Source organism: Gymnoscopelus microlampas, assembly GCF_963454915.1.
Source record: "Gymnoscopelus microlampas genome assembly, chromosome: 1".
In the NCBI taxonomy this organism is placed as follows: Eukaryota; Metazoa; Chordata; class Actinopteri; order Myctophiformes; family Myctophidae; genus Gymnoscopelus; species Gymnoscopelus microlampas.
The window spans coordinates 8,347,120-8,371,519 of record NC_139962.1 but is presented as its reverse complement, the minus strand read 5'-3'; the positions used below and the strand labels follow the sequence as shown (position 1 = coordinate 8,371,519).

The following is a 24,400-nucleotide window of genomic DNA, read 5'->3' as shown; positions in this document are numbered from 1 at the left end:
ATTGTCCACGCTTTTTGAGTGCCAGAGGCTTTTAACGATTTTTTTAATCGTAAAAAGCGTCACAAAATATTTTCCGTGATCACAGTCCTCACGGTGATCCCCTCAATACACACACAGGAGTCTCGTCGAATCGGGGGAAAAAAATCCGATCGCGGTAATCCGTTCCATAATTGCAGCCAGTTGAAAATAGCATGTTTCGCCAAAAATACATAGTAAAACACAGGAGCCGAGATACAGAATATTTACCAAATACTTTAACCAGGAAGTGAATGGAGCAGTAAATCTTTGGAACACATTATCTACGGTTCTGTGTGGAGAAGGAAAAGAATATATATATATATATATATATATTTTTTTTTAAAACGTCCATAGCCGTTTTTGGCACTCAACGTTTGGATTCTAACAGTCAATGTAGCATGTTCAACCTGACAAAATCACTCATTTGGGCATTTAGGGCACAAAAAAAAGAAGTTATAAATTGGCTGTTTAAAATAAATACATGAAAATGTATTACTTATTATTACTTATATATTTTTATGTAATTGTAATTAAATGGATATGAGTCTTATAACGTGTCTGCCCCCCTCAACAGAGGTGGTCCTGGACAGCAACGGCTCAGGGGAGGCGGCCGGACAGCAGCGGGACCCTCCCTCTGCCCAGGGGGCCGGGGCTGGCAAAACCTACGGCGCCGTGGTAGGGGAGCGGGCAGCGGCGGACGGCGGCGGCGGGGGGGAGGAGGAGTGGCAGCTGAAGGAGGACCTGATGGGGGCCTTCGAGGGGGCGCTGGACGTCGGCGGCAAGCGGGGAGACCTGCGGGGCATCCGCGTGCTGAAGAACGACCGCGTCATGGGGGCCCGGGCGGGCGGCGGCGGGGGGGGGCCCTGCTTTGGTAACTGTGAAGACGACGAAGGGGCAGAATGGGTATGTATCTGTTAAATTAACCCATTAAGACCGGGAACGTATCTGTGTCACTTTGAGATTTCTTTGGCTATTCAAAAATAGCAGATCTACAAGCTCATAGCGCAGCACCGAGTGAGCTTGAAACTTTTGCAAATCTTTGAATATTTATATTTTTAAAGCAAACATTTGTAACTCAAGGCTTTGCTTCTACTCTTCTTCTCAAGGCCTACTCTGTGTGGAGTTTGCATGTTCTCCCCGTGTCTCCTAGGGTAGTTAATACCCTCACAAAAACATGTAGTAATCCTGGTCTCTATACTGCCTCCCCCTGGTCAGCCGGGGCGCCTGATGGAGGGGAAAGGAACTGGTTGGAATAACGTGTTCCTTCAGGTGACAAGAAGGTCGGTTGGCTCTCATGCATTGAAGGAGCCATGAGCTCGGCCCTGGCCTCCCTAGGCTGGTGGGGGGAGTGTAGTGCCCAGGATCACTTAACAAATTGGCACCGGGTGAAAAAAACGTTACAAAAATCAAGGGATAAAAATTATAAGAAAAAAAAAAAGAATTTGCTTCTGGGGGTGGTCCCTGGAACAAAGGACCCCCAAAATGATATGTATTTGGCCGCGGACCCCCATCTCAAAATATGTTGTTCCAGGGACCCCCAGAAGCACAGATCATGGTTAAAAATGTTTGCTTTAAAACATTATATATTCAAATATTTGCACACATTTCCCACGATCTTTCAAAAAATGCCAATCTAGCGGCGCTATGAGCTTGTATATCTGCTATTTTTGAATAGCCAAAGAAATCTTAAAATGACACAGATGCGTTCCAGGTCTAAATGGATTAAAACCTTTCCTTTCATAACAAATAGTTGTATATAGCACAATTTTCTGTCGATTGGACTAATGTATCATTCGATGGTCTCATCCCCGATGGTTGTTGTCGTGTTGCATGAAATGAACAGGAAACGGTGCTCTGTGTCGTTGGCCATTAGATAACATTCCAGGTGAAGAGGGTCAGGAAGAACAAGGTGGATGGAGGCGAGGGGATCGGCTCTGATGAGACCCAGCAGCCTCTCTCTGGAGGAGGACACTCCATCCTGGAGATCAGTGGGCCTACCATCCCCTCCCCTGGCCCTTCAGGTAACACACGTTCACACTCACACTAGGGTTTTCACGACTAGAGATTTTTACTGGTCGACTAATTTGACCCAGTGGTAGTCGACTAGTCGATGTTAACCTATTAAAAAAAATATATATTATTACCAGGGTCCCCACGGTCATGAAATTCCTGGAAATATTTTGAAATAAATTTTTAAAAAATCCAGTACTGGAAAAGGTTTGAAATTGATCAAACATCATCAAAGGTCCTGGAATTTATCAAGGGTCCTGGAAAAATATTTGGCTATGCATTGTTTTTGGCTATTGATTTTGTTAAAACAAAACATTTTCATAAACATGAATAATATTACACGAAATATGTAACATAAGTAGTTTTTCGCCGAACGGGCTGTGTGACGGCAGCCTAATGTATGTCTCAAACTTTATTTTTGCTACACTGCCTATCTTTGGGCATTCTACATAGGAGTAAGAGACACATTATTGCGCCGAATGATTGTTATATAGGCCTGGAAATTGGGCTAAATATTCTGGAAAAGTTTTGGAAAAGTTTTGGAAATTCATTGCTAAAAATGTGTGGGGACCCTGTATTACTATTATTCTCCTGCCTTTATTTTTATGCCGTTTTAAGGGAAGCACTTCTGGCACAGCAGCACAGCAGCGTCTCCAAGGATCCTCAAAAGGGGGTTATTATTGGGCATACTTTTGACCCCCTTTTGATAAAAAATAAAGGCAGGAGGATAATAATAGTAATGGCATTAAAAACAATGCAAAAAAATATATATATATTTTTTTTTTTTATTGTATCAACTATTCGACTAGTACCAACCAGGTCGACTAGTGGTTATACTAGTCGACTAGCTGGTGAAAGCCCTAACTCACACACACGCTCGCACGTGCGCACACACACCAATCTTAGTCCACTTCCTCCTGGGTGCGTCTGTGTTTATTCCTACCAACAACAACACTACATGTTTAAGGCAGTGGTGCTGAGAGATTAGATTTGTAAAAATAGAGGAGGGTGGTGGGACATTTTCTTAACCACTTATCCCTGTATACTTCCTATGACAAACGGCAAAAATGGAACCAGTGTTCATTTTGACAGCACATTTTGATTTAGTTTAGTCATAGTCTTTTGAATAACCAACAAAATCTTTTTGTCTAGTTTTAGTCGACTAAATATCATAAGATTATAGTCGACTAAATCTACAGTTGAATTTGTCGACTAAAATGTATTTTGGCGGTGCCTTGATGGCGTCATAATGGCTGATTTTACACTTGGTTGCATGCTGAAAATAGCTGATCTACAAGCTCACAACGCGTCGCGAGCTTGTAGATCTGCTATTTTCAGAGTGCAACACACGAGCGCAACCAAACATAAAATGACTTGTCTTTTAGTTCTACTGGATCTCTTCTCCACCAGTCCCTCACTAACATTTTAGTCTAGTTTTTATTTGTTGAGGAAATTGTCAATATATTTAGTCTTAGTTTTAGTCATCATGGCTTAGTTTTTATTTAGTTTTTCTTCAGTGGAAAAAGGTAGTTGACGAACATTTTTCGTCATAGTTTTAGTCGACGAAATCAACACTGAGTGGAACCCTGCACACAGCTACTGTATGTTTGTATTTCTGTGCATCAGCACTGACTGATGTGTTTGTTCCTGTGAGCAGGCCGGTGGAGGGACTACACCAGCCTGGGATGGCCAGGACCAGAGGAGTGCCAACGGACTCGAAGGGTAGACCTCACCACCGTGGCCAGCACCTGGCTGGCTGTGTCTGCCAAAAATATAGAGTAAGTTCTATTCACCATTCATTATAGTTGACGCGTGTATTTACTGTGTCGTATATGTATTACATTACTGTGATAACATTCAAATTACAATGAGCCAAAATTGCTCGGCTGGATTTCTCATAAGATCCTCATGTCATTTTGTTAATAGAAAGTGAAGTCCGTGGACAAATACATATCATTTTGAGGGCTCTTTGACATGTTGCTATAATATCAAACATATGGTTCTCAAACATATGGTTTTCAACGTTTTTTTTTTTTTTAAACTAATACGATTTAAAGGGACTACACCATGAATTAAAAAAATAATAATGATATTTAATATCATATTGTTTATGTCCCTCAAACGTTTTTCAATAGGTTTGAGCCTAAATCAAGCCTCAGATATACTCATTCCAACTCTGGCTTATAAAGCACTTTCAGCTGCAATACCAAAACGTCCTGTTGGGCAGAGGGGTGCTACTGAGCAATTCTGTCTGTCAAAATACATGGGCAGAAATGGTTTGTGATGTAAGCAACCATGCCATTCTGAGATGGCCTGTTCAGACACGCCCATTCTGAAAATCTCTGAAATGAGAATGAATGACTGAATGTTAAAACAAAATATTTTTTGGGGTATAAGAGACACTGGGGAGCCCAAAAAATACCCCCCCCTCCAAAAAAAAAAAAAGGAAATTCATGGTGTATCCCCTTTAAAAAACATTTGTAGAATCCCCAGAAGCAAAGATTTGAGTTAAAAATGTTTGGTGTAAAAAAACATATATTCAAAGATTTGCACACATTTTCACGATTAAAAATACATAAAGCCCAAAGTGTAATTTTTTTTTAGAGTAAGACTGCTTGCCATATTATATTCACCATTCATTATAGTTGACGCGTGTATGATTTACTGTGTCGATGCCGCGCTATGAGCTTGTATATCTGCTATTTTTTAATAGCCAAAGAAATCTAAAAGTGACACAGACACGTTCCCGGTCTTAACTCATTGAGTGCCACAATCCGTCAAATCCGTCACGTGGCCTGACGCCCAGAGCGCCACAATCCGTCAAATCCGTCATAAAAAAAAAATCAAAAAAAATTTTCAAAATAAAAGTTTTTTTTTTTTTTTTTTTTTTTTTTTTGGGGAAAAACATGTTCAGAACCCAAGATATGATGATTTGAAGATTTGCTGCTCCATCCACTCCTTGTTTAACCTATAACTTAAAAAGGCTGTATCTCGCTAACTAAGCACTTTTTTTTTTACAATGAATTTTGAATTGTGGCACTCAGAGCCAAAATGCCATAAACATGAATAAATAAGCTTGGCACTGAATGAGTTAATGGATTAACCCATTAAGACCTGGAACTGTGTCCATTTTAGATTTGAGCTAAAAAGCATTATTTTACACTTTGGGCTATTCAAAAATAGCAGATATACAAGCTTGTAGCGCGGCACCGAGTGCCGCGCTACAAGCTTGTAGATCTGCTATTTTTGAAAAATCGTGAAAATGTGTGCAAATCTTTGAATATGTATTTTTTTTAAGGCGAACATTTTTAACTCAAATCTTTGCTTCTGGGGGGTCCCTGGAACAAAATATTTTGATGGGGGTCCACGGCCAAATACATATAATTTTGGGGGTCCTTGACATGAAAAAGATTGAGCACCACTGATATAGAAACATAAGTTTTTCAGAAAACTGTTGAGATTTAGGAGACATGTAGAATCGGCTTCAGGTCTCAATGGATTAATCATGAAGAATTGTGTTCTATTAATTGATTTGTGCTTGACTGTCCCAACACCCCCCCCTCTTGTGTTCCAGTATCACTGAACACATAGACTTTGCCACTCCGCTCCAGGAGCCGGCCGTGGAGCCTTTATGCAACGCCAACCTGGCCGCCAGCATGCACACCTTAGACCACCTGGCGGGGGTGGCCAACCGTGCTGCCATCCACTACACTGGAGAGAGCCAACTCCGGGAGGTAGGCACTTCACACAGAATATATATATATATACACTACTATAGGCTGAAGTACAATCAATTAGATGTGAACGGTAACTCTAGAAAGACCCAATATTTAACCCATTAAGACCTGAGGCCGCTTCTAAACATTTTCAAAATCCTAACAGTTTTTCTGAAAAAAATATAAAAAAATAATTTTCACGATTTTTCAAAAATAGCAGATCTACAAGCTCATAGCGCGGCACTCGGTGCCGCGCTATGAGCTTGTATATCTGCTATTTTTGAATAGCCAAAGACATCTAAAGTGACACAGATGCGTTCCAGGTATCAATGGGTTAATTTCAGTTTCAGCTTACTCACACACATCAGTTCAAATCGTACAGTGGTCTTAACTCATTGAGTGCCATTGTTGACGTGTTCCATGCTTTTTTTCCTTCTTTTTTGAAAAAAACGTTCAGAACCCAAGATATCATTATCTGAAGATTTGCTGCTCCATTCACTTCTTGTTTAACTTATTACTGAAAAAGGCTAAGCGCTTTTTTTTTTTACAATGTTATTTCAAAGGCAGACAATTAATGTCAACGAGGTCGCGATGACCTCGTTGACATTTGTGAAACCACACAGTGCAACCCTCAGTGATTAGCACTCACATATCATTTTGGGGGTCCTTGACAAGTTGGAGCACCACTGATATAGCAACATACTGTTAGGATTTAGAAAACATTTTTAGATATGTATTTGGCCGCAGACCCCCATATCAAAATATTTTGTTCCAGGGACATAGCGTGGCACCGAGTGCCGCTCTATGTGCCTTGAACTAGGGATGTTAAAGGGATAGACGGCGAGTTCAGAGCTAAATAAACACCGCCACTCCAGCAGTACTTTTCCCCGACCACCAGGGGGTGACGCAGGAGGGACTTCCATAGAGTAGAGGTACTTTTGAAGGGACCGTGCCCGAAACAGGTTGCTTTATTGGGATACAATATGCGGAAATTCCCGCCCTGCTGGTTCTCTGATTTTTTATTTTTAAATAGGCTCTTTCATGATAAATTGACCACATATATGAAGTTAAACAACTAAATTCTATCCACACGCTATCTTAAAAGTAAATTCTGTGCCTCAAAAACGAAGTTTGAGAGCGTTTTAAAACCGAAAGTAAAACGTTCATACGGACACAGACGCGCACGGACGCGCACATATGGGCGTTAATTTACGGCCCAGACATAAACATAGAACACATAAACATTAGGGAAAATACGGATTTCAGAAGGAGGACTGTGTTTCAATGCAGGAAAACACCCCAGCATCATTATATAGTGGCTGATAGAGGGGAAAAAATGCAAAATATATATGTATATATATTTTTTAAATGTAGGCTTAATGTTCCCTACAATACCTTTAACAATTAATCGATTTTCAATTAAATCAAACAATTAACAATTAATTGAAAAAAAAATGAAAAAAAATTTCTGCTCCATTCACTTCTTGTTTAACCTACTGAAAAAGGCTATCTCGGCTTCTAAGCACTTTTTTAAAATCTGAAATTAAGATTCTCAGATAAAAAAAAAAAACGCTTATCAGTTAACCGGTTAATCGGTCGATAAGGTTATCAATTATCAATTAATGAATTGATCGATAATTTGCATCCCTACCTGGAACCAAAATAGATGTACGGAGCTTGTTTATCTGTTTTTGAATAGCGAAAGAAATCTAAAATGACACGGCTGCGTTCCCGGATTGAACGGGTTAAGTTTAACCACCAAACCAAACAGCTCGTCCGATAATCCAGTATGTGTCCTTCTGGTCTTAATCCCCGTGGTCTCCTCTGCTCTTCCATCCACAGGTGCTGCAGAACCTCGGCAAAGATAAGTTTCCCCCTCAGTCCTTTGAGCAGGTGGGGACGCGCATCGCCAAGGTCTTAGAAAAGGTAATGACATCTATTTCTTAACACATTGACTGCCAGTCGCGTAGATCTACGCGAACCGATTTAAAGCCGCCACGTGCCAATCGCGTAGATCTACGCCAACTGGTGTTATTTTGAAATTTCGCGAAAATTCGAAAAAGTGCACTTTACAAATTTTTTGATCCGGTTCCGGTAGCACCACCGGCAACGAAATAATTCGGGTTCCGTTTTTTTCGATCGTATCCACTTCCTGTCTGTGATCCGGTTTTAAAGTCGATTATCTCGTTGTTGTTTTTCCCCTCGCTGATCACTGTCTAGCGTTCACCGCTGTAGCTTCAAGATGGCGGAACGTAAGGGGACGCGGTTTGCACTGCTCGTCGCACACAGATCCCCTGTGTGTGTGTAGAACCAAATGAACGCGCACTTTTAACGCATTTAGCGATGTCTATAGCGACATGAAAAAAACAACAATAAAACCTTGGCGCTGGCGAGTACATTATGAGATTAAACTCTGGCATGGAATGTGTTAACGGCTGTGTTGTCGGACATCTTGGAATCGTGTACTGGCTCTTCTACTTCATTCCTTCTGACCGCCAGAGGCAGTGTTTTCAACACCTGGATATTCATCGCGCGCTCGCGCATAGGTCGAATATTAATACCAACAAAGTCACTCGTGACCTGTGTGCGCGCACGCCACCTATTTAGGTGCGGTGTACACAGCGATCATCCTCTTTCATCTTTTCGCCTCCGGAGCGTAGGTCGATTAACTACTGCAGCTGCGCGTGGAGCCTTGCAACCAACGGTTGGAGCTACGGACTAAGGTTTCGTCCTCCAGAGGCTGCGTAGCCTGCTATATTGGATTACCCCGTTCATAGGGGCATCGGAAGGAACCGAAAAGGAAGGGAAAAAGAGGACAAAGAAAAAGAAAGGACGCGTATAGCAGCAGCCCTGCAGCGGGCTAGCTTGCTAGCACCGAAGCTAACAACAACAGCAGCGTGAGTCCCCGCTACACCGTTGTTGCTTGTCCTGAAGAAAAGAAAGCACGGATAGCTGTACATTGGCGACGGTGAGTGCTGCATGTTTGAACAGAAATAAACAAATTAGCGTTGAGGGTGGTTCTCGCCCTGCCGCTTGGATATATACCGCAAGCATTGGGGGTGTGTCTCGCCCCGCTGCTGCTGGTCGCTGGACAACAATAGAAATAAAATAATAATAAGGATTAGCGTTGGGAGTGTGTTTCGCTCTGCCGCTTTTGAGGGACCGTGGTGCGCGGCCCGCTATTATTATACCGTTAGCCTCCGCTGCTGCTTGGCGCTGGCAATGTACGCCGTCTGTAACACGTGCTCGGCTGTTCTGGGATCAGAGGATGGCCATGACCTATGCCCACACTGTCTTGGCATTGGGCACCTGAGGCAAGCCTTGACAGAGGACGCTTGCACTAATTGCAGTACCATGTCTTTAACTGAGAGGGAAGAGAGGTTGGCTATGGCTGAGGAGGACACCGATGTGCCTCCCTCAGGAATGCCGGTCTTGAGCCCTGTAGGGGGTTGTTCTAAGCGCCAGAGCCTATGTACTGAGGCCCCAGGCGCCAAGAGGAGACGTCAGAAGGAGGATCCGTTGTCTAGCAAAGTGGACACATTGACCTCTGAGTTTGCTCAAATTAAGGCTCTTCTCAACCTGCAGCCTGGTGCTCCCCGCACCGATGCTGTGGCCCCGGCGCCTCCACACCAGGGCAGAGATGGGAACTATGGCCATGGTACTGTCGATGTTGTTGTTCAACATGAGGACGATGCGATGTCTATTGCAGCCTCGGACTCCCAGTTTGGGTCCGGAACGGCAGAGCATGAGGGCCTAGAGGACCAGGGCGGGTCCACCACCGGGTCCCCCACCCACTCATTGGCAGGCTCTCAGGGGTCTGGAGCAGATGCTTATGTGCCTGGGCTCAATGCAGCTAGGGAGGCCGTTCAGCTGGCCTTGTCACGGCTGGGACTGGATGCCCCCCCGGGGGAGGCCCCCCCTCCTAATGCCTTCTTCAGGCACGCTCGGCAGTCCTCTTTCAGTGTGCCGCCGTCTGAGGACTTCATCAAGGAGCTTCAGCAGTGTTGGTCAGATCCCAGGGCCAAGGCTGGTCTCCACCTGTCACGAGACTGCAGGGCCTTGGCGGCCATGGACAGAGCGGGGGAATATGGGTTAGACCACGTGCCGGCTATGGACCCTGCCATTGCATCCTTAATACTGTCCCCGGATGAGGCCCTCAGACCGGATGCTCGTTGTCCGCGAGCACAATGCAGGGTCACGGATGACTACCTCACTAGGAGCTACGATATAGCAGCTCGGGCGGCACGTATCGGAAATTCTCTTTCCCACCTTATACTGGCCCTAGACCAGTCCCTCCGCACGGCGGGGGCTGATGCCCCCTCACTCCACGCTTTCGCTTATATGACGAGGGAACTCGGCAGACTGATGTCCACCCTGACTTTGGCCCGTCGCCAGGTGTGGCTCGCCCAGGCCCCATTGTCGGAAGGGTGCAGGAGGACACTCCGCACACTGCCTGTCATTCCGGGCCAGATGTTTGGGCCCGCAGCTCAAGAGGCCCTGGAGCGTAGTGTTCAGGCAAACAGGTCCAGGCGCCAGTTTGCGGACTTACGCCCAGCACCGTCACCTCAGCCTAGACGCACGGGCACTCCTTACCCTGCAACCAGGGACCAGAGCTCCTCGGGAGCCACACGTCCCTTTCCGAGGCAGGGCCAACCCCAACAGGGCCCCCAACAGCCTTCATTCCGGCCGCCCACAGGCAGGGCTCCTAGGCGTGGGGCCCCTGCCAGCCGGTCCTCTAAGCCATTTCAGGACCGGGAGAGTCGGAGGTGACTCTCCCGACCCGGGCCCCAGCCGGTTCACCCCGCAACATCTCAGCCGCTGGGAAGCCTTGACTACAGACCCTTGGGTGGTGACAACGCTGTCCAAGGGTTACAGGATTCAGTTCAGACGTCGGCCCCCAAGTTTCACAGGGGTACGAATGACGGTGGTCGACGACCCGCTGAGGTCTCAAGCCCTCAGCCGGGAGATTTCAGAGCTCCTAGAGAAGAGAGCCATAGAGTATGTACCTGGTTCAGCTCAGCTAAGAGGGTTCTACTCCATTTATTTCCTTATTCCGAAGAAGGACGGCAGCCTTCGGCCGATCCTCGACCTCAGGCAGTTGAATCAGTACCTGAAGGTTTTTTGTTTCCGGATGCTGCGCACAGTGGATGTTCTCCAGGCTGTGTCAGAAAACGATTGGTTCACAAGCATCGACCTGAAGGATGCTTATTTTCATGTGCCAATAGCACCACACCACAGACAGTTTCTCCGCTTTGCTTTCAAGGAGCGGGCTTATCAGTTCCGGGTGCTCCCATTCGGGCTCTCTCTCGCCCCCCGGATCTTCACCAGATGCGTAGCGGCGGCGCTTGCTCCGCTGCAAGCCAGAGGCATGCGGATCCTCCCGTATTTAGACGATTGGCTGGTATGTGCTTCGAACCAAGAGCAGGCACTCAGCGACACGTCCACCCTTCTGGCCCATGCCGCTCAGCTGGGGCTCACGGTGAATCTCGCCAAGAGCTCTCTGGCTCCCAGTCAAACCACTGTGTTCATCGGCATCGCCCTCAACTCAGTTTCAATGCGGGCCTGCCCCTCCCCGCGGAGAGTGGACGACATTGTGGGCCTTGTTGCTCGTGTACGGGGGAGTACAAGGCTGACATACGGCCTGCTCCTTCGTCTGCTGGGCACATTAATTGCGGCATCCGCAATTGTGCCCCTGGGACTCCTTTCGTTGCGCCCCCTGCAGCTGTGGGTCAACGGCTTAGGCCTCGACCCCAAGAGGCACCAGAAGAGGCTGGTGAGGAACTCCAGCCAGTGCCGTGGGCTGCTAGAACCCTGGAGAAGGAGGGCGAGTCTGTGCCAGGGCGTCGCCATGGGCTCACTACCCTCTCGCCGGGAGATAGTGGTGACGGATGCATCTCTCTCAGGCTGGGGGGCTGTGTGGAAACACAGGACAGTCAGAGGAACCTTGGGCCCTCAGCATGGACTACATATAAATGCACTGGAGCTCCGTGCAGTGTACCTAGCCCTCAAACATTTCCTTCCAGCCTTGGAAGGAAGACATGTCCTTGTCCGATCAGACAATACGTCAACGGTCTACCATGTGAACCATCAGGGAGGTGTCAGGTCCAGGCAGTCTCTGCAGGAGGCTCAGATACTTCTTCAGTGGGCTTTTCCTCGCCTTGCCAGTCTCAGGGCAGTACATCTGCCAGGTGTTCACAACCAGGCTGCAGATATGCTTTCTCGCCAGAGTCCTCCTCCAGGCGAGTGGAGGTTGAACCCCTCAGTGGTCCAGGAGATCTGGGAGAGGTACGGGAGAGCAGATGTGGATCTGTTTGCTTCGAGCACATCAACACACTGTCGACTGTGGTTCTCCCTGTCGGATCCAACCAGTCCATTGGGGCAGGACGCATTAGCCTACCCATGGCCCCTAGACTGCCTCTTGTACGCATTCCCTCCAATTCCACTGCTCGGGCTGACACTTCACAGAATCGCCACATGCGGTCACACGGTGCTGCTGGTGGCTCCATACTGGCCGGGGAGGATATGGTTTCCCATGATCCGACGGCTTCTCAACGGAGCACCTTGGCCTCTCCCATCGAGGCCGGATCTCCTGTCGCAAGTAGGGGGCCGCATTTGGCATCCCCAGCCAGATCGGCTCCAGCTTCATGTTTGGCCCCTGAGAGGCCGGGTTCACTGATGAACTCCTGCGACCAGGCGGTTGTCCATACCTTGCTTAACGCTCGTGCACCGTCCACTAGAGCGCTGTACTCTAACAGATGGAAATTGTTCCGTAGTTGGTGTGAGGGCCAACAGGCGGATCCAGTCATGTGCTCGGTACCAATGCTGCTCCGCTATCTACAGACTTTGCTGGATAAGGGGCTCTCAGCCTCTACAATGAGGGTGTATGTTGCCGCCATTTCGGCTCAGCATGGGCTGGTGGACGGTCGTACTGTGGGATCTCATCCTTTGGTGAGTCGCTATCTGAAGGGGGCTCTGAGATTGCACCCCCCGCATGTCACTCGGGTGCCCTCGTGGGACTTGCCTACGGTCCTAGAAGCCCTGTGTTCTCCGCCGTTCGAGCCGCTGGAGCGGGCTGATCTCAGGTGGCTGTCGGTTAAAACCGCCTTCCTCCTCGCCATTACATCTGCCAAGCGAGTGGGAGAACTCCAGGCCCTGTCTGTCGCTAGGGACTGTTTGAGGTGGACTTCGGATGGGTCTGGGGTTACTATGTGGCCCAACCCCTCCTTTCTTCCTAAAAGGCTGTCAGCCTTCCATATCAACCAGCCTGTCGGATTGACGGCTTATGCCCCACAGCCAGGAACAGAGGGATCGCATCCTGATGGTGCGTTGCTGTGCCCCATCCGGGCCCTGAGGCAGTATGTGGATGTGACTTCTGTGTTTCGGAAGTCGGACGCACTGTTTCTCTGTTATGGAGGGCACAGGAAAGGGTGTGCTCTGTCCAAACAACGACTTTCTCACTGGATTGTTGAGGCCATTCTGCAGGCCTACGAACGCAAGGGTTTGCCTGTTCCTCCTGTGAGATGTCATTCGACCAGGAGCGTGTCCACCTCCTGGGCTGCATTGAGGGGTGTCCCACTGGCTGACATATGTGCTGCAGCAGCGTGGGCTTCCTCCTGCACGTTTGCCCGCTTCTATAGGGTGAATGTGGCCGCCCCCCATCCCGTGGCGATGGCGGTGCTGTCGGCCTCTTCAACCTGCAGCTGATGGTCAGGTAAGGGCAGGTTCCTCGTGACTATGTTGGTATTAGTCATCCAGGTGTTGAAAACACTGCCTCTGGCGGTCAGAAGGAATGAAGTAGAACGAGAGTTATGCATATAACTAAGGTTCTACGGATTCCGGATGACCGCCAGAGTTGACTGTCACTCGGAATCTCATTCTCGACGAAAAGATTTCAAGAGGATGATCGCTGTGTACACCGCACCTAAATAGGTGGCGTGCGCGCACACAGGTCACGAGTGACTTTGTTGGTATTAATATTCGACCTATGCGCGAGCGCGCGATGAATATCCAGGTGTTGAAAACACTGCCTCTGGCGGTCATCCGGAATTCGTAGAACCTTAGTTATATGCATAACTCTCGTTTTAGAAATATCAAATATCTGGCCTTACTAATATGGTGGATAAAATAGCCAGGTAAATCATCCCTGGTCACGTGAATTCACAGTGTCATGTGTCTTCTGCAGAATGGTCTGGCTCACCCAACGCCCACCCAGCGCTTTGGGGGGGGGGCAGACCGGTCTGCAGAAGGCTAGTGGATAAAGACATCGAAATCAATTCCCACAATTGAAATGTACCTGCTTATGGTGGGTATTAATGCCCTGCTTTCAATGAAAAATGTCACCCGGCCTGTGATGAACTAAACTGCCCACAAAAAGTTCGGAAACGTAACTTCGGTCGATTATTTCTGCCCTTAAATAATACCAGTTGGTATTGTGTTTTATATTATTTTTATCATTGATTAGTCACCTTTACAACGAGGTACATCTTTTAAGGATCGGGCATTCGTGGAATGAGCAACACAGCTAAACGTGTGGGTAGCGCCCCCCCCCCCCCCCCAAATCTGCCAAAATCTCCCAATATGCTTCTGTTGGTAATCGCTCTCATTTTGAGCGGCCTGCCGCCAGTCACAGGTGTGTGACAGGAGTGTCACAGGTGTGTGCCAATCACAGGTGTGTGGCTGGCACCTGAGCATGGATTCTGCAACTTCGTTGAGTTTGTGTGTATGCTCCAAGCAGCAACACTGCCCCCGTGGAAAGATGCCACGTTTGTCCCTTCAGGATAAGGCCTGTGCAATAGGGCCGGTGGAAGCTGGTGTTCCGTTAGGCAGAGTGACAGCATTATTTGGTGTCAGCCCTGGTACCATTTCCAAACTTAGGACCGAGTTCTGTGAGACTGGTGAAGGAAGACAACAACCCAAGAAGACCGGGTTCCTCACCCCTCGCTTCACTGAGAAACCATATGTTTTCCTCCAGAGATTTACAGGCAAGATTTGCACAACGGTACCAAAGACAGATGTCAAAGTGAGGTGCCAGTCACACACCCTGCCTGCAAATGGCACCAGGGCTGACACCAAATATGCGTAATCTGCATAACTTAGCACCAGCTTCACTTGCCCTATTGCACGGGCCTTATCCTGAAGGGACAAACGTGGCATCTTTCCATGGGGGCAGTGTTGCTGCTTGGAGCATACACAGACTCAACAAAGTTGCAAGACCCATGCTCAGGTGCCACTTGCACTAAGGCTGCAACAACTAATCGATTAATCGATTATTAATCGATTATCAAATTAGTTGCCAACTATTTTGATAATCGATTAATCGATAATCGATTAATCGATAATGGAATATCATTAATATAATAATTAATTCAATGTAAAATTGGCTATTTTATCCAAAATGTAAAAATAAATAAATGATAAAATGTAAAGTAAAGTATACATGATTAGAATATGCTTAAACATTCGACAATTAAGGTCTAATATTACAAAACTACAAATTGATACAAAACCTACAGTATATATCCAGTCGTTTTGGGGCATAAACAAAAAGTTGAAGGATAACATTAAGTCTGATAATGATGTACCATGCATGTTCACATCAAGTATACTTTACATTACTTAAGACCGTTAAGTGCCCACCTATCCTGTATCCCCTTTTTTTTAATGAGACATTTGCATTTGTATAGTACTGTACTGTTACCTGTACTGTTACCCTTTAGCCTAAAAGATGTTGTTTTTTAATCAAATCAAGCAGTCAGAAGAAGAGAAAAGCTACCATAAGGTGGCTTTTATTTATTTTGATATGTATTTATATATTTTATAGGTAGTAGCCTAATCAGCAGCTGAGCAAAATTGTATAACATGTACTTTTAAATTAATTATTCATCTGTATTGTCTTTATTGTTAGATAGAACATGCCTAAAACAACCTAAAATGATAAGGTAATTGCTTAATAAGTGCGATAATCCGATTAATCGATTAATCGTTAAGATAATCGACCGATTCATCGATTATGAAATTAATCGTTAGTTGCAGCCTTAACTTGCACACCTGTGACTGGCACACACACACACACACACACACCTCTCAGCAGGTGTGTGCTGGCAGGTCGCTCAAAACAAGAGCGATTACCAACAGAAGCATATTGGGGGATTTTGGCATAAGTTTTGGAGGCGCTACCCACACGTTTAGCTGTGTTACTCATCCTAGCAAGTTATACCTCGTTGTAAAGGTGACCAATCAATGATAAAAATGATATAAAACACAATACTAATTGGTTTTATTGAAGGGGAGAAATAAGTAAAGTTAAGTTTCCAAACGTACACACTTTTGATATTCACACTTGTGACACAAGCGGTTTGAATTAATGCAAATGAATCACAAAATAAATGGTTGTTTTATATAGGTTTATAAGCACTAAACACCAGTTCTATTGCTGCTTTGTGGTTTATTAAATGGATTTGAGTACCACAAAATGACCTACGTTTTCCCCCAAATCTTGGCCGATTTCAGAACCAGACGTCGTGGGTTCTGTCCAGCATGGCTGCACTGTACTGGAGGGTCAAAGGTCAGGGCAAGAGAGCCATCGACTGCCTGCGTCAGGGTTTAAATTATGCTCCTCATCACATGAAGGCAAGTCACACGCACGCACGCACACACACACACACACACACACACACACACACACACACACACACACACACACACACACACACACACACACACACACACACACACACACACACACACACACACACACACACACACACACACACACACACACACACACACACACACACACACACACACACACACACACTCACACACACTCACACACACTCTCACTCACTCACTCACTCACTCACTCACTCACTCACTCACTCACGGGTTTAAATTATGATCCTCATCACATGAGGGCAAGTCACACACACACACACACACACACACACACACGCGCAATCTCACTCACTCACTCACTCACTCACTCACAGGTTTAAATTATGCTCCTCATCACATGAGGGCAAGTCACACACACACACACACACACACACACACACACACACACACACACACACACACACACACACACACACACACACACACACACGCACTCTCACTCACTCACTCACTCACTCACTCACGGGTTTAAATTATGATCCTCATCACATGAGGGCAAGTCTCACACACTTCACTCCAGCAACAGCCACTAGATGGAAACCTTCACCTTTCATTTGATGTCATCTAGTGTTCCTACAGCATATCCTCACCGTCGGGGCGGAAACCTCTTATCTCCACATTCTAACTTTTAGTGTTTTTTTCCGTAAATTAATTCCCTACTTGATCTTACTACAGCATCACTCAAAAGTAGCAGATCTACAAGCTCGAAGCGCGAAGCGATGCGTTTCGAGCTTGTAGATCTGCTGCTTTTTGAATTTGAATCCTGAAAAGTAACAGCTTTGGACATTTTTCCAACCGACAGAGACGATGTCTAAAATTGTTCTTTTGCAGGAAGTGGGGAAAAAAATATGTTTGTGATCCAATGTAGTTATTATTTAGTCACAAGGTCTTGTTAATGTTTTGCATTTGTTCAATTCCATTTAAAATTTAAATTAAATTATTATATATATTATATATTTTTTAAAGAAACAATAATTGGTTGGCGGTACTTGGGAGTGGCCTACTGGAAGAGTACATCGTCTCTGGTGTATCTTTTAACTCATTCACTGCCAGACTTATTTCAAGCTTTGTGGTCCCTCTGCCAGGATTTTGCTATTATCTTACCTTTGTCAAGTCGTCACAGAATATTTATCTCCAGTATGTTTGATCCCCTGATGGTTGCTAATTACTGAGGGTTGTCAGGTGTCAGGAAACACTACCCTTCCTCTCTGCCTGGCCTACTTGTTGTTAACTAGTTGTACGAACGCTTGTTTTCTATTGTTGTATTGTTTATTGGATCTTGTTTAGTCGATACACTTATTTGTTTTAGCTCCTGCTCATTTAATTTTGCTATTTTGTCTCACCTGAGGAAATAGGTAGCTGATATATTGCACTTTTACCTTAGCGCTAGGTATACTCTTGGTTGCTTGTTTTTGCATAAAATGCACTTAAGACTTCTGGTGATTAGCAGTTTTCGTTCCCTACCTATGTTGAATGCACGTATGCACTTATTAGCGTCTGCTAAATGACTGTAATGTAATGTGTGGTTTCACAAATGTCAACGAGGTCATTGGGACCTCGTTGACATGTGGTGTTTGATGTTTGCAAATGGCATGACTCACTCAAAAAGACAGTGTTTTTCACAGGAAAAGTAATTTTTTTCTCCGTTTATTTTTTAACATCGAAGTGAATGGAGCAGCAACTTTTTGGATAGCGTTATCTCCTAGAACCTTTGAGAACAACGGGGGGGGGGGGAATCTAATTTATTTTTTTAATATATTTTTTAAGAGACGTCAAAAGACGTCATTGGCGGTGTGGGCTTACTAAAAACAGCCGTCAAAAGACGTAATTGGCAGTGAATGAGTTAATAATAATCTTTAATAATTGTCATATCCTTTGGTCCACCATGCAGGACGTGCCACTGATCAGCCTGGCCAACATCTTCCAGAACGCCCGGCTGTGGGAGGACGCTCTGACCGTGGCCCGCATGGCCGTGGAGATCGCTCCTCACTTTGTGGTCAACCACTTCACCCTGGCCAACGTCTATATCGCAATGGTAAAAACATAAGGGTGTAACGATACAGTAACCAGGGACGTGCACAGATAGACTTTAGGTGGAGCTAGAGCACCTGCCCTTTGCCCTCTTGACCAGAAGTGCCCTTTTGAAAAAAAAGAAAAAAAACAGTTTTTTTTTTTTCAGTTTACAGCAGGGGTCTTCAACAGGGGGTCTGGGACCCCTAGGGGGTCCTCAGAGTTACTACAGGGGGTCCGCCAAATCTTTATGTGATAAGATTTTTCTTTTTACCATAACCACTCGAACCCTAGCATCCCTTTTCTGAGGAGAACTTTAGCCAAAAATAGCAGATCTACAAGCCCACAACGCCTCGCGCTGCGAGGCGTTGTGGGCTTGTAGATCGGCTATTTTTGGCAAAGAGGTATAGGTGTAGAGGGAAAAAAGAGCAGACCAAGTCAACGAAAAAAAGTATAATTTACTTGAGCACCTGCCCCTCAAAATGTCTGTGCACGCCACTGACAGTAACTGCATTCATTTTGATTTCAACAATAGAAGTATGTTGATATGCAAACATCAACATATCGTTTCGTTTGACTTTGTATCGTAATTGTTTTGCAATGCAAATAATCTGATACTAAGTACGTGTGTGTTGTATTTAGGAATTTTAAGAAGAAAAAGAGGGGTTTCATTACTTTTCCATTCCATATCGCCACACTTGGTCTATCGATAAATGTGTGTAATCTCTCTGTTCATGTCAAGGTGCGGTTCTGTCCATACAGAATGTGTTCAAATACAATGTCCATGTATTTGACAGAGAATCACCGTGTTTACTTATTCATATCCATAATATTAAATGTTTCCCTTAAAAAAACCTGCACTATCCACACGTTTCACACAGATTTAATTTCTTTGCTAAATAGTTACGATACAATTCAATGATTTAAAATCGATACAGTATGGCCATGAATGAACCAATATCGTCCATGTATCGTACCGTGATGCGTATCGTATCACTGTTAAAATCTTTACACCCCTATAAAGAAACATTGAAAACTGGTAGTCACACTTACCTTCCTTAGTGTGTGATGTGAGAGCAAAATGGCCGCTGTGTGAACATGGTCAGTGGTGTGCCATGTCGGTATTTGGTAACATAGCATTATTAACCACTTTAAGCGTCCGTCTTTTTTTGGCCATGTCATTGTATTGTCAAAAATGGTTGCAAATAGCAGCTCTGCATGCATTGACACGTTGTGAACTTGTCTATCAGCTATCTTTTCTATTCAGCTATATTTGCTATTTGTAAAGCAAGTTGTTCAAAATTCCTCTCTGCTGATAGTAATCATTGCCATAGGGTGTTTGTTCAGTAACAGGGGCCTCCCTGTCTCTCCAGCTCTTTAGGAAACCGAAAATGCATTTTCAGGTCAGGACAGAAATGTCATCCAATCATTCAGAATATACAGGATAAACAAGTGGTGAAACAAAACCAAAAGAAAAACACTTTTCAACCTATCTTCATATAATAGGTCCTCACTAATGCTCATGATAAAATGGTACCATTTTTTTCTACTTGGTCTGTGTCTCATAGGAGGACTGTGGACAGTCCAGAAACCCGTCTACCAGTGACATCATCGTTGGGCAGGATTTCTTTTTCCAAAAAGATTACAATTTTTTAATTCAGATTTTTATTAAGGCGAGAACAATGGGATCTATTATTGCAATGCAACTTTCCAGGAAGCCTGTAGTTTCTATTAGCTTGGATTCCCCATCGATGATGTCACTGGTAGACGGGTTTCTGAACTGTCTACAGCCCTCCTCTGAGACACAGACTGATTAGAAAAAAATTGTACCATTTTATCATGAGCATTAGTGAGGACCTATTATATGAAGACAGGTTGAAAAGTGGTGAAGTCGTCCTTTAACAAAAATAGACATAACCATTCCAATAACCAGTCAGAAACTATTCATGTGAGCACAGTTGATTTGATTTCAACCATACAGTAGTTTGAGTCGTCTCTGACCATCCATTTCTAGTTTTAGTTCCGTAGGGCAAAGGTTTCCAAAAGTTTTGCCCCCTTTACTGAGCAGGCAGAAGTAAGTAGGTCTGTGAATCTTCTGCTATCTCACCATTCCATTCCGATTCTTGGGGTCGCGATACCGATTTTTTCCGATTGTTTTCAAAACAAATGATTCTCGATTCGTAAACGTTTTTTTTTTCCGATTCAAAATCGATTTTCTTTCCCGATTCAGCCCAGAACTCGCCACTTCTCAAAAAGGTCATTATACAAAAATACTGTATACTCGATTTTTTTGAAAATGAGAATCGATTCTGAATCGTCCAACATGAGAATAGATTTTTGAATTCGAATCGATTTTTTCCCTGCAGCCCTAGAAGTAAGTCCAAATGAGTTCTTCGAAGTCCAGTTGGTGATTAGTGTGTTTATTACCAGGGGTGCACATAACTGGTGCGCAGGTGCGCATGCGCACCCAAAATAAATAATGCGCACCACATCAGACGACGCGAGGCGCTTTTGCGTACCAACAGCTGGGACAGGAATTTCAAAGCTTTTATTTTTTAGCAAAAATAAAAGCCTGGAGATCGAGGCTAGGAATTTACCTCCTGAAGCCACACTCACACAATCACTCTAAAGCACGCGTCGGCCCCATGTACAGCCAGTAGGCGCAGGGGAGAGAGGACACATGCTGCATGTGATTGTTGCCTCGCATCGCCTCGCTGCGTGCACGCAGCCAGCAGCGGTGGTGTTAGAGGCACTCGTCACCGATGATGAACGCACCGTGATGGTGCAAAATATGCCGTGAACGTCCCAATCTGGCGGATAAAAGCAGCGCAGCACAGGGCACCAACCTTGGGGGGTTCACAAAACGGCGTGATTAAAATAAAAAACGGCGAAAATCGGCGGAATTTGGAAGCAAAGCGTCCTTTTTTCTCGCGCAGCATTCCCCCCCCCCCCGTTGACAAAACTGTCATGGTGGGCACCGTGCAGAACCCCCCCCCCCCCTGACAAAACGGGACGGGAGCATTTATTTATAGTAGTAGACCTAAAAAGTTATGTGTTTATTACGTGTTTATTCCAGGAGGAGTTTGAGAAGGCCATGCGCTGGTACGAGTCCACCCTGAAGCTGCAGCCGGAGTTCGCCCCCGCCAAGGACCGCCTCCGCACCATCCAGTGTTACCTGCTCACCAAGCGGGAGCGCCGCACGCAGCAGCAGCAGCAGCCCTGATCCCAGCCAATCACAACGCTGCATCTGTGCTGTGCTCCTCCCACAGCCGCCCGCCCGCGCGACAGCAGTGTCTGTCGCTCCAACTGGAAGCAGATTGTTTTCGGTGCGCGACGCCATCATGCGACAGAGACTAGAGTATTGAGAATAGGCGGTTGTAGCCCCCCCATACATCCACACACACGCACACACACACACACACACACGTTTGTATTACTATACTTGTGAGGGCATCAATGTCATTTAGAAATACATATATTTTTGGCAGTTTTAACCGTAAGCCTAAAGCCGAAAAACAGCCGATCTACAAGCCCACAACGCGTCGCGCTGCGACGCGTTGTGAGCTTATAGATCGGCTGTTTTTCGGTGCATGACACTGGCGCGCAACTAAGTATAAATCATGTTTAACTCTAATTCCAATCCCTAAATCTAGCCTCTAAATGTCTAATGTTTGATGTTTTTCTGTAAACGTATCTCTCTCTTGTTTTTTTAACTATAAAACAGCCATTACCAGAAAAACGGTCCTCACAATGTAGATTTCTTCAAATTCTACTATACTTGGTCCTCGCAAGTATAGTAATACAAACACACACACACACACACACACACACACAGACTCCTCTCACACACACAGATGCGTAGACAACAATTTACTCGTGCACAAAAGATGAGTGTAAAGAAACGGTTTCCGATGGGAATGTTTAATATCCGATCGAATCTGGAAGAAAAAAAAAACATATTTTTTAATCATTTACGAAACTCCCCCCAAAAAAGAAAAAATAGGCTTCAAAAGTCGCTGCAAAGTAAAAGCTGTAGACAATGTCACGCCCCATTTTGTTATATCGGATGTCTTTTGTTATGCAATGCAAAAAAAAAGTTATAACTCAGAAGAAAAAACTAGTCTTACTTAGAGTTCAGTTGATGAGAACAAAAAAACTAAAGGGAATAACTTGGCAAAAGATTGTAATTAATCCGCCCACCACCCCCTCATTTTATTTATTGTGCTTTTCCCGCCCCCCACAAACAAGCAGTTTACCCATAACGGCCTAGTTAAAGAGAAAACCTGTTTTAATTCAAGCTAAATAGTTGGAAGGATATACTCTGGTCTTATTCGCGCTTTTACGATTTTTTTTGGGGGGATCTCACATCCGCACCAAAGGAAATACTTGTTCTGATATAATAACGTTCTACTTCTCTAGGATGGATACTGCTGTGGTTATGCTCAAAGGTGGCCTGGAGATGGCGCCATATTTTAATTTAACTTAAAACAGACTTTATTTTTAATCGAGACGTAATGTTATGTTGAGGGTTTTTTCTTTCTGCCTTGAGGAGGTAGGAAAGCCTATTGATATGCTTGGTGGTGCATCGTGTCTTGCGCCGAAAATAGACAATCTACAAGCTCGCCAACGCGTCGCATTGTGAGCTTGTAGATCAGCATTTTTCGGCCCGAGACGCGGCACGCAGCCGAGCATGAATCGGGTGTAAATGTAAGTGTTGCTACATTCAGTAATTCAAAGGTTAATTGTCTGGAAGTTGTGTTGAATGATATAATTTATATACTGTATGCCCACAGTGTGTCTGGTTCATAAAAAGGAATCGGTTCTCAGTTTTATTTGCACTTTGTCCTAATTTTACATCATTCCTATTTATGTGGGACCTAATAATAAACCTTTTTTGATTTTTTTTTTGCTCCAAGCAAATTTGATTGCATTTAAAAAAGAAAAGAGAGAAAAGAAAGTGGTGAATTGAGTTTTAAAGTACTGCGTTTTGCTACTTTATGTAAGTAATCTGGCCGAGGATATCGTTTATTATCATTGGACCATCTTTAAAAAGAAAAAAGAAAAGAAATGTTCTAAAGTGAGATCTTAAGTAATTCAGTGTACAGAAGTGTTCAAAGGCAGCGTGTGAATATTATTTCATCTGTCTAATCTCATTACAATGCATCCATTCATTGTCTCTTTGGGAAATAAAACCAAGGGGCTTTTTTTTGGCTCCTTTGATGCTTAAGTTGAATAATAAATGTTGCCATATCTTCTTTTCTTTTACTTAGGAATGTACAATAACACATGATGAATCGACCTTAATCGAAAACTAGCGTTGCTCTCGGGGGGAGAAACCTCTTATCTCCATATTTAAACTTGTGTTTTCGTAAATTAACCCCCTATCCTATTTAGGGCGGCTGTGGCTCAGGAGGTAGAGCGGGTCGTCCAATGATCCGTGGGTCGGAGGTTGGAATCCCGGCTCTTCTGTCACACATGTCGAAGTGTCCTTGGGCAAGACACTGAACCCTACGTTGCGTCCAATGATTCGGTTGGCACTAGCTTGCCACCATTGGTATGTGAATGTGGGGGCGATGGTGCCGACTGTTCGCCGCTCCACCTCCAAATGTCCCCTGCCCCACCTCCAAATGCCCCCCACCCCACCTCCAAATGCCCCCCACCCCCTGTATGAATGAATGAACCATTGTAAAGTGCTTTGGGAACTTGGAAAAGCGTTATAAAAATGCAATTAATTATTATTATTATCCTACTACAGTGTCTCACAAAAGCATCAAAAGTAGCAGATCGCAGATAGCGCTGTCGCCTCAGCTGGAAGGTCTCAGCTGGGTTCGATTCTCGCAGGGGACGCTGTGGGCGTGTTCTCTCCTCCGCGTCATCAGTGCCCATACCCTAGGTGGGGTTGGCGAAAGGGCCTTTCTGTGTGGAGTTTGCATGTTCTTCTCGTGTCTCCTAGGTTAGGTACCCTCACAAAA

The 24,400-nt window shown here is 45.1% G+C and overlaps 1 protein-coding gene across 3 annotated transcripts in view; it reads left to right on the top strand.

Annotated features, from left to right (window-relative positions):
• ttc17 (tetratricopeptide repeat domain 17) overlaps nt 1-23,660 on the top strand; it is a 60,815-nt gene extending 37,155 nt beyond the window's left edge. For all 3 annotated transcript variants that reach the window (XM_084061246.1, XM_084061245.1, XM_084061244.1), the window contains exons 18-25: nt 593-921; nt 1,892-2,039; nt 3,686-3,806; nt 5,603-5,762; nt 7,587-7,670; nt 16,254-16,373; nt 18,310-18,453; nt 21,505-23,660. In XM_084061246.1, the coding sequence (XP_083917372.1) occupies nt 593-921; nt 1,892-2,039; nt 3,686-3,806; nt 5,603-5,762; nt 7,587-7,670; nt 16,254-16,373; nt 18,310-18,453; nt 21,505-21,651 (1,253 nt within the window). In that variant the 3' untranslated portion in view covers nt 21,652-23,660. The remainder of the gene's footprint in view (nt 1-592; nt 922-1,891; nt 2,040-3,685; nt 3,807-5,602; nt 5,763-7,586; nt 7,671-16,253; nt 16,374-18,309; nt 18,454-21,504) is intronic.
• The last annotated feature ends 740 nt before the right edge of the window (nt 23,661-24,400 follow it).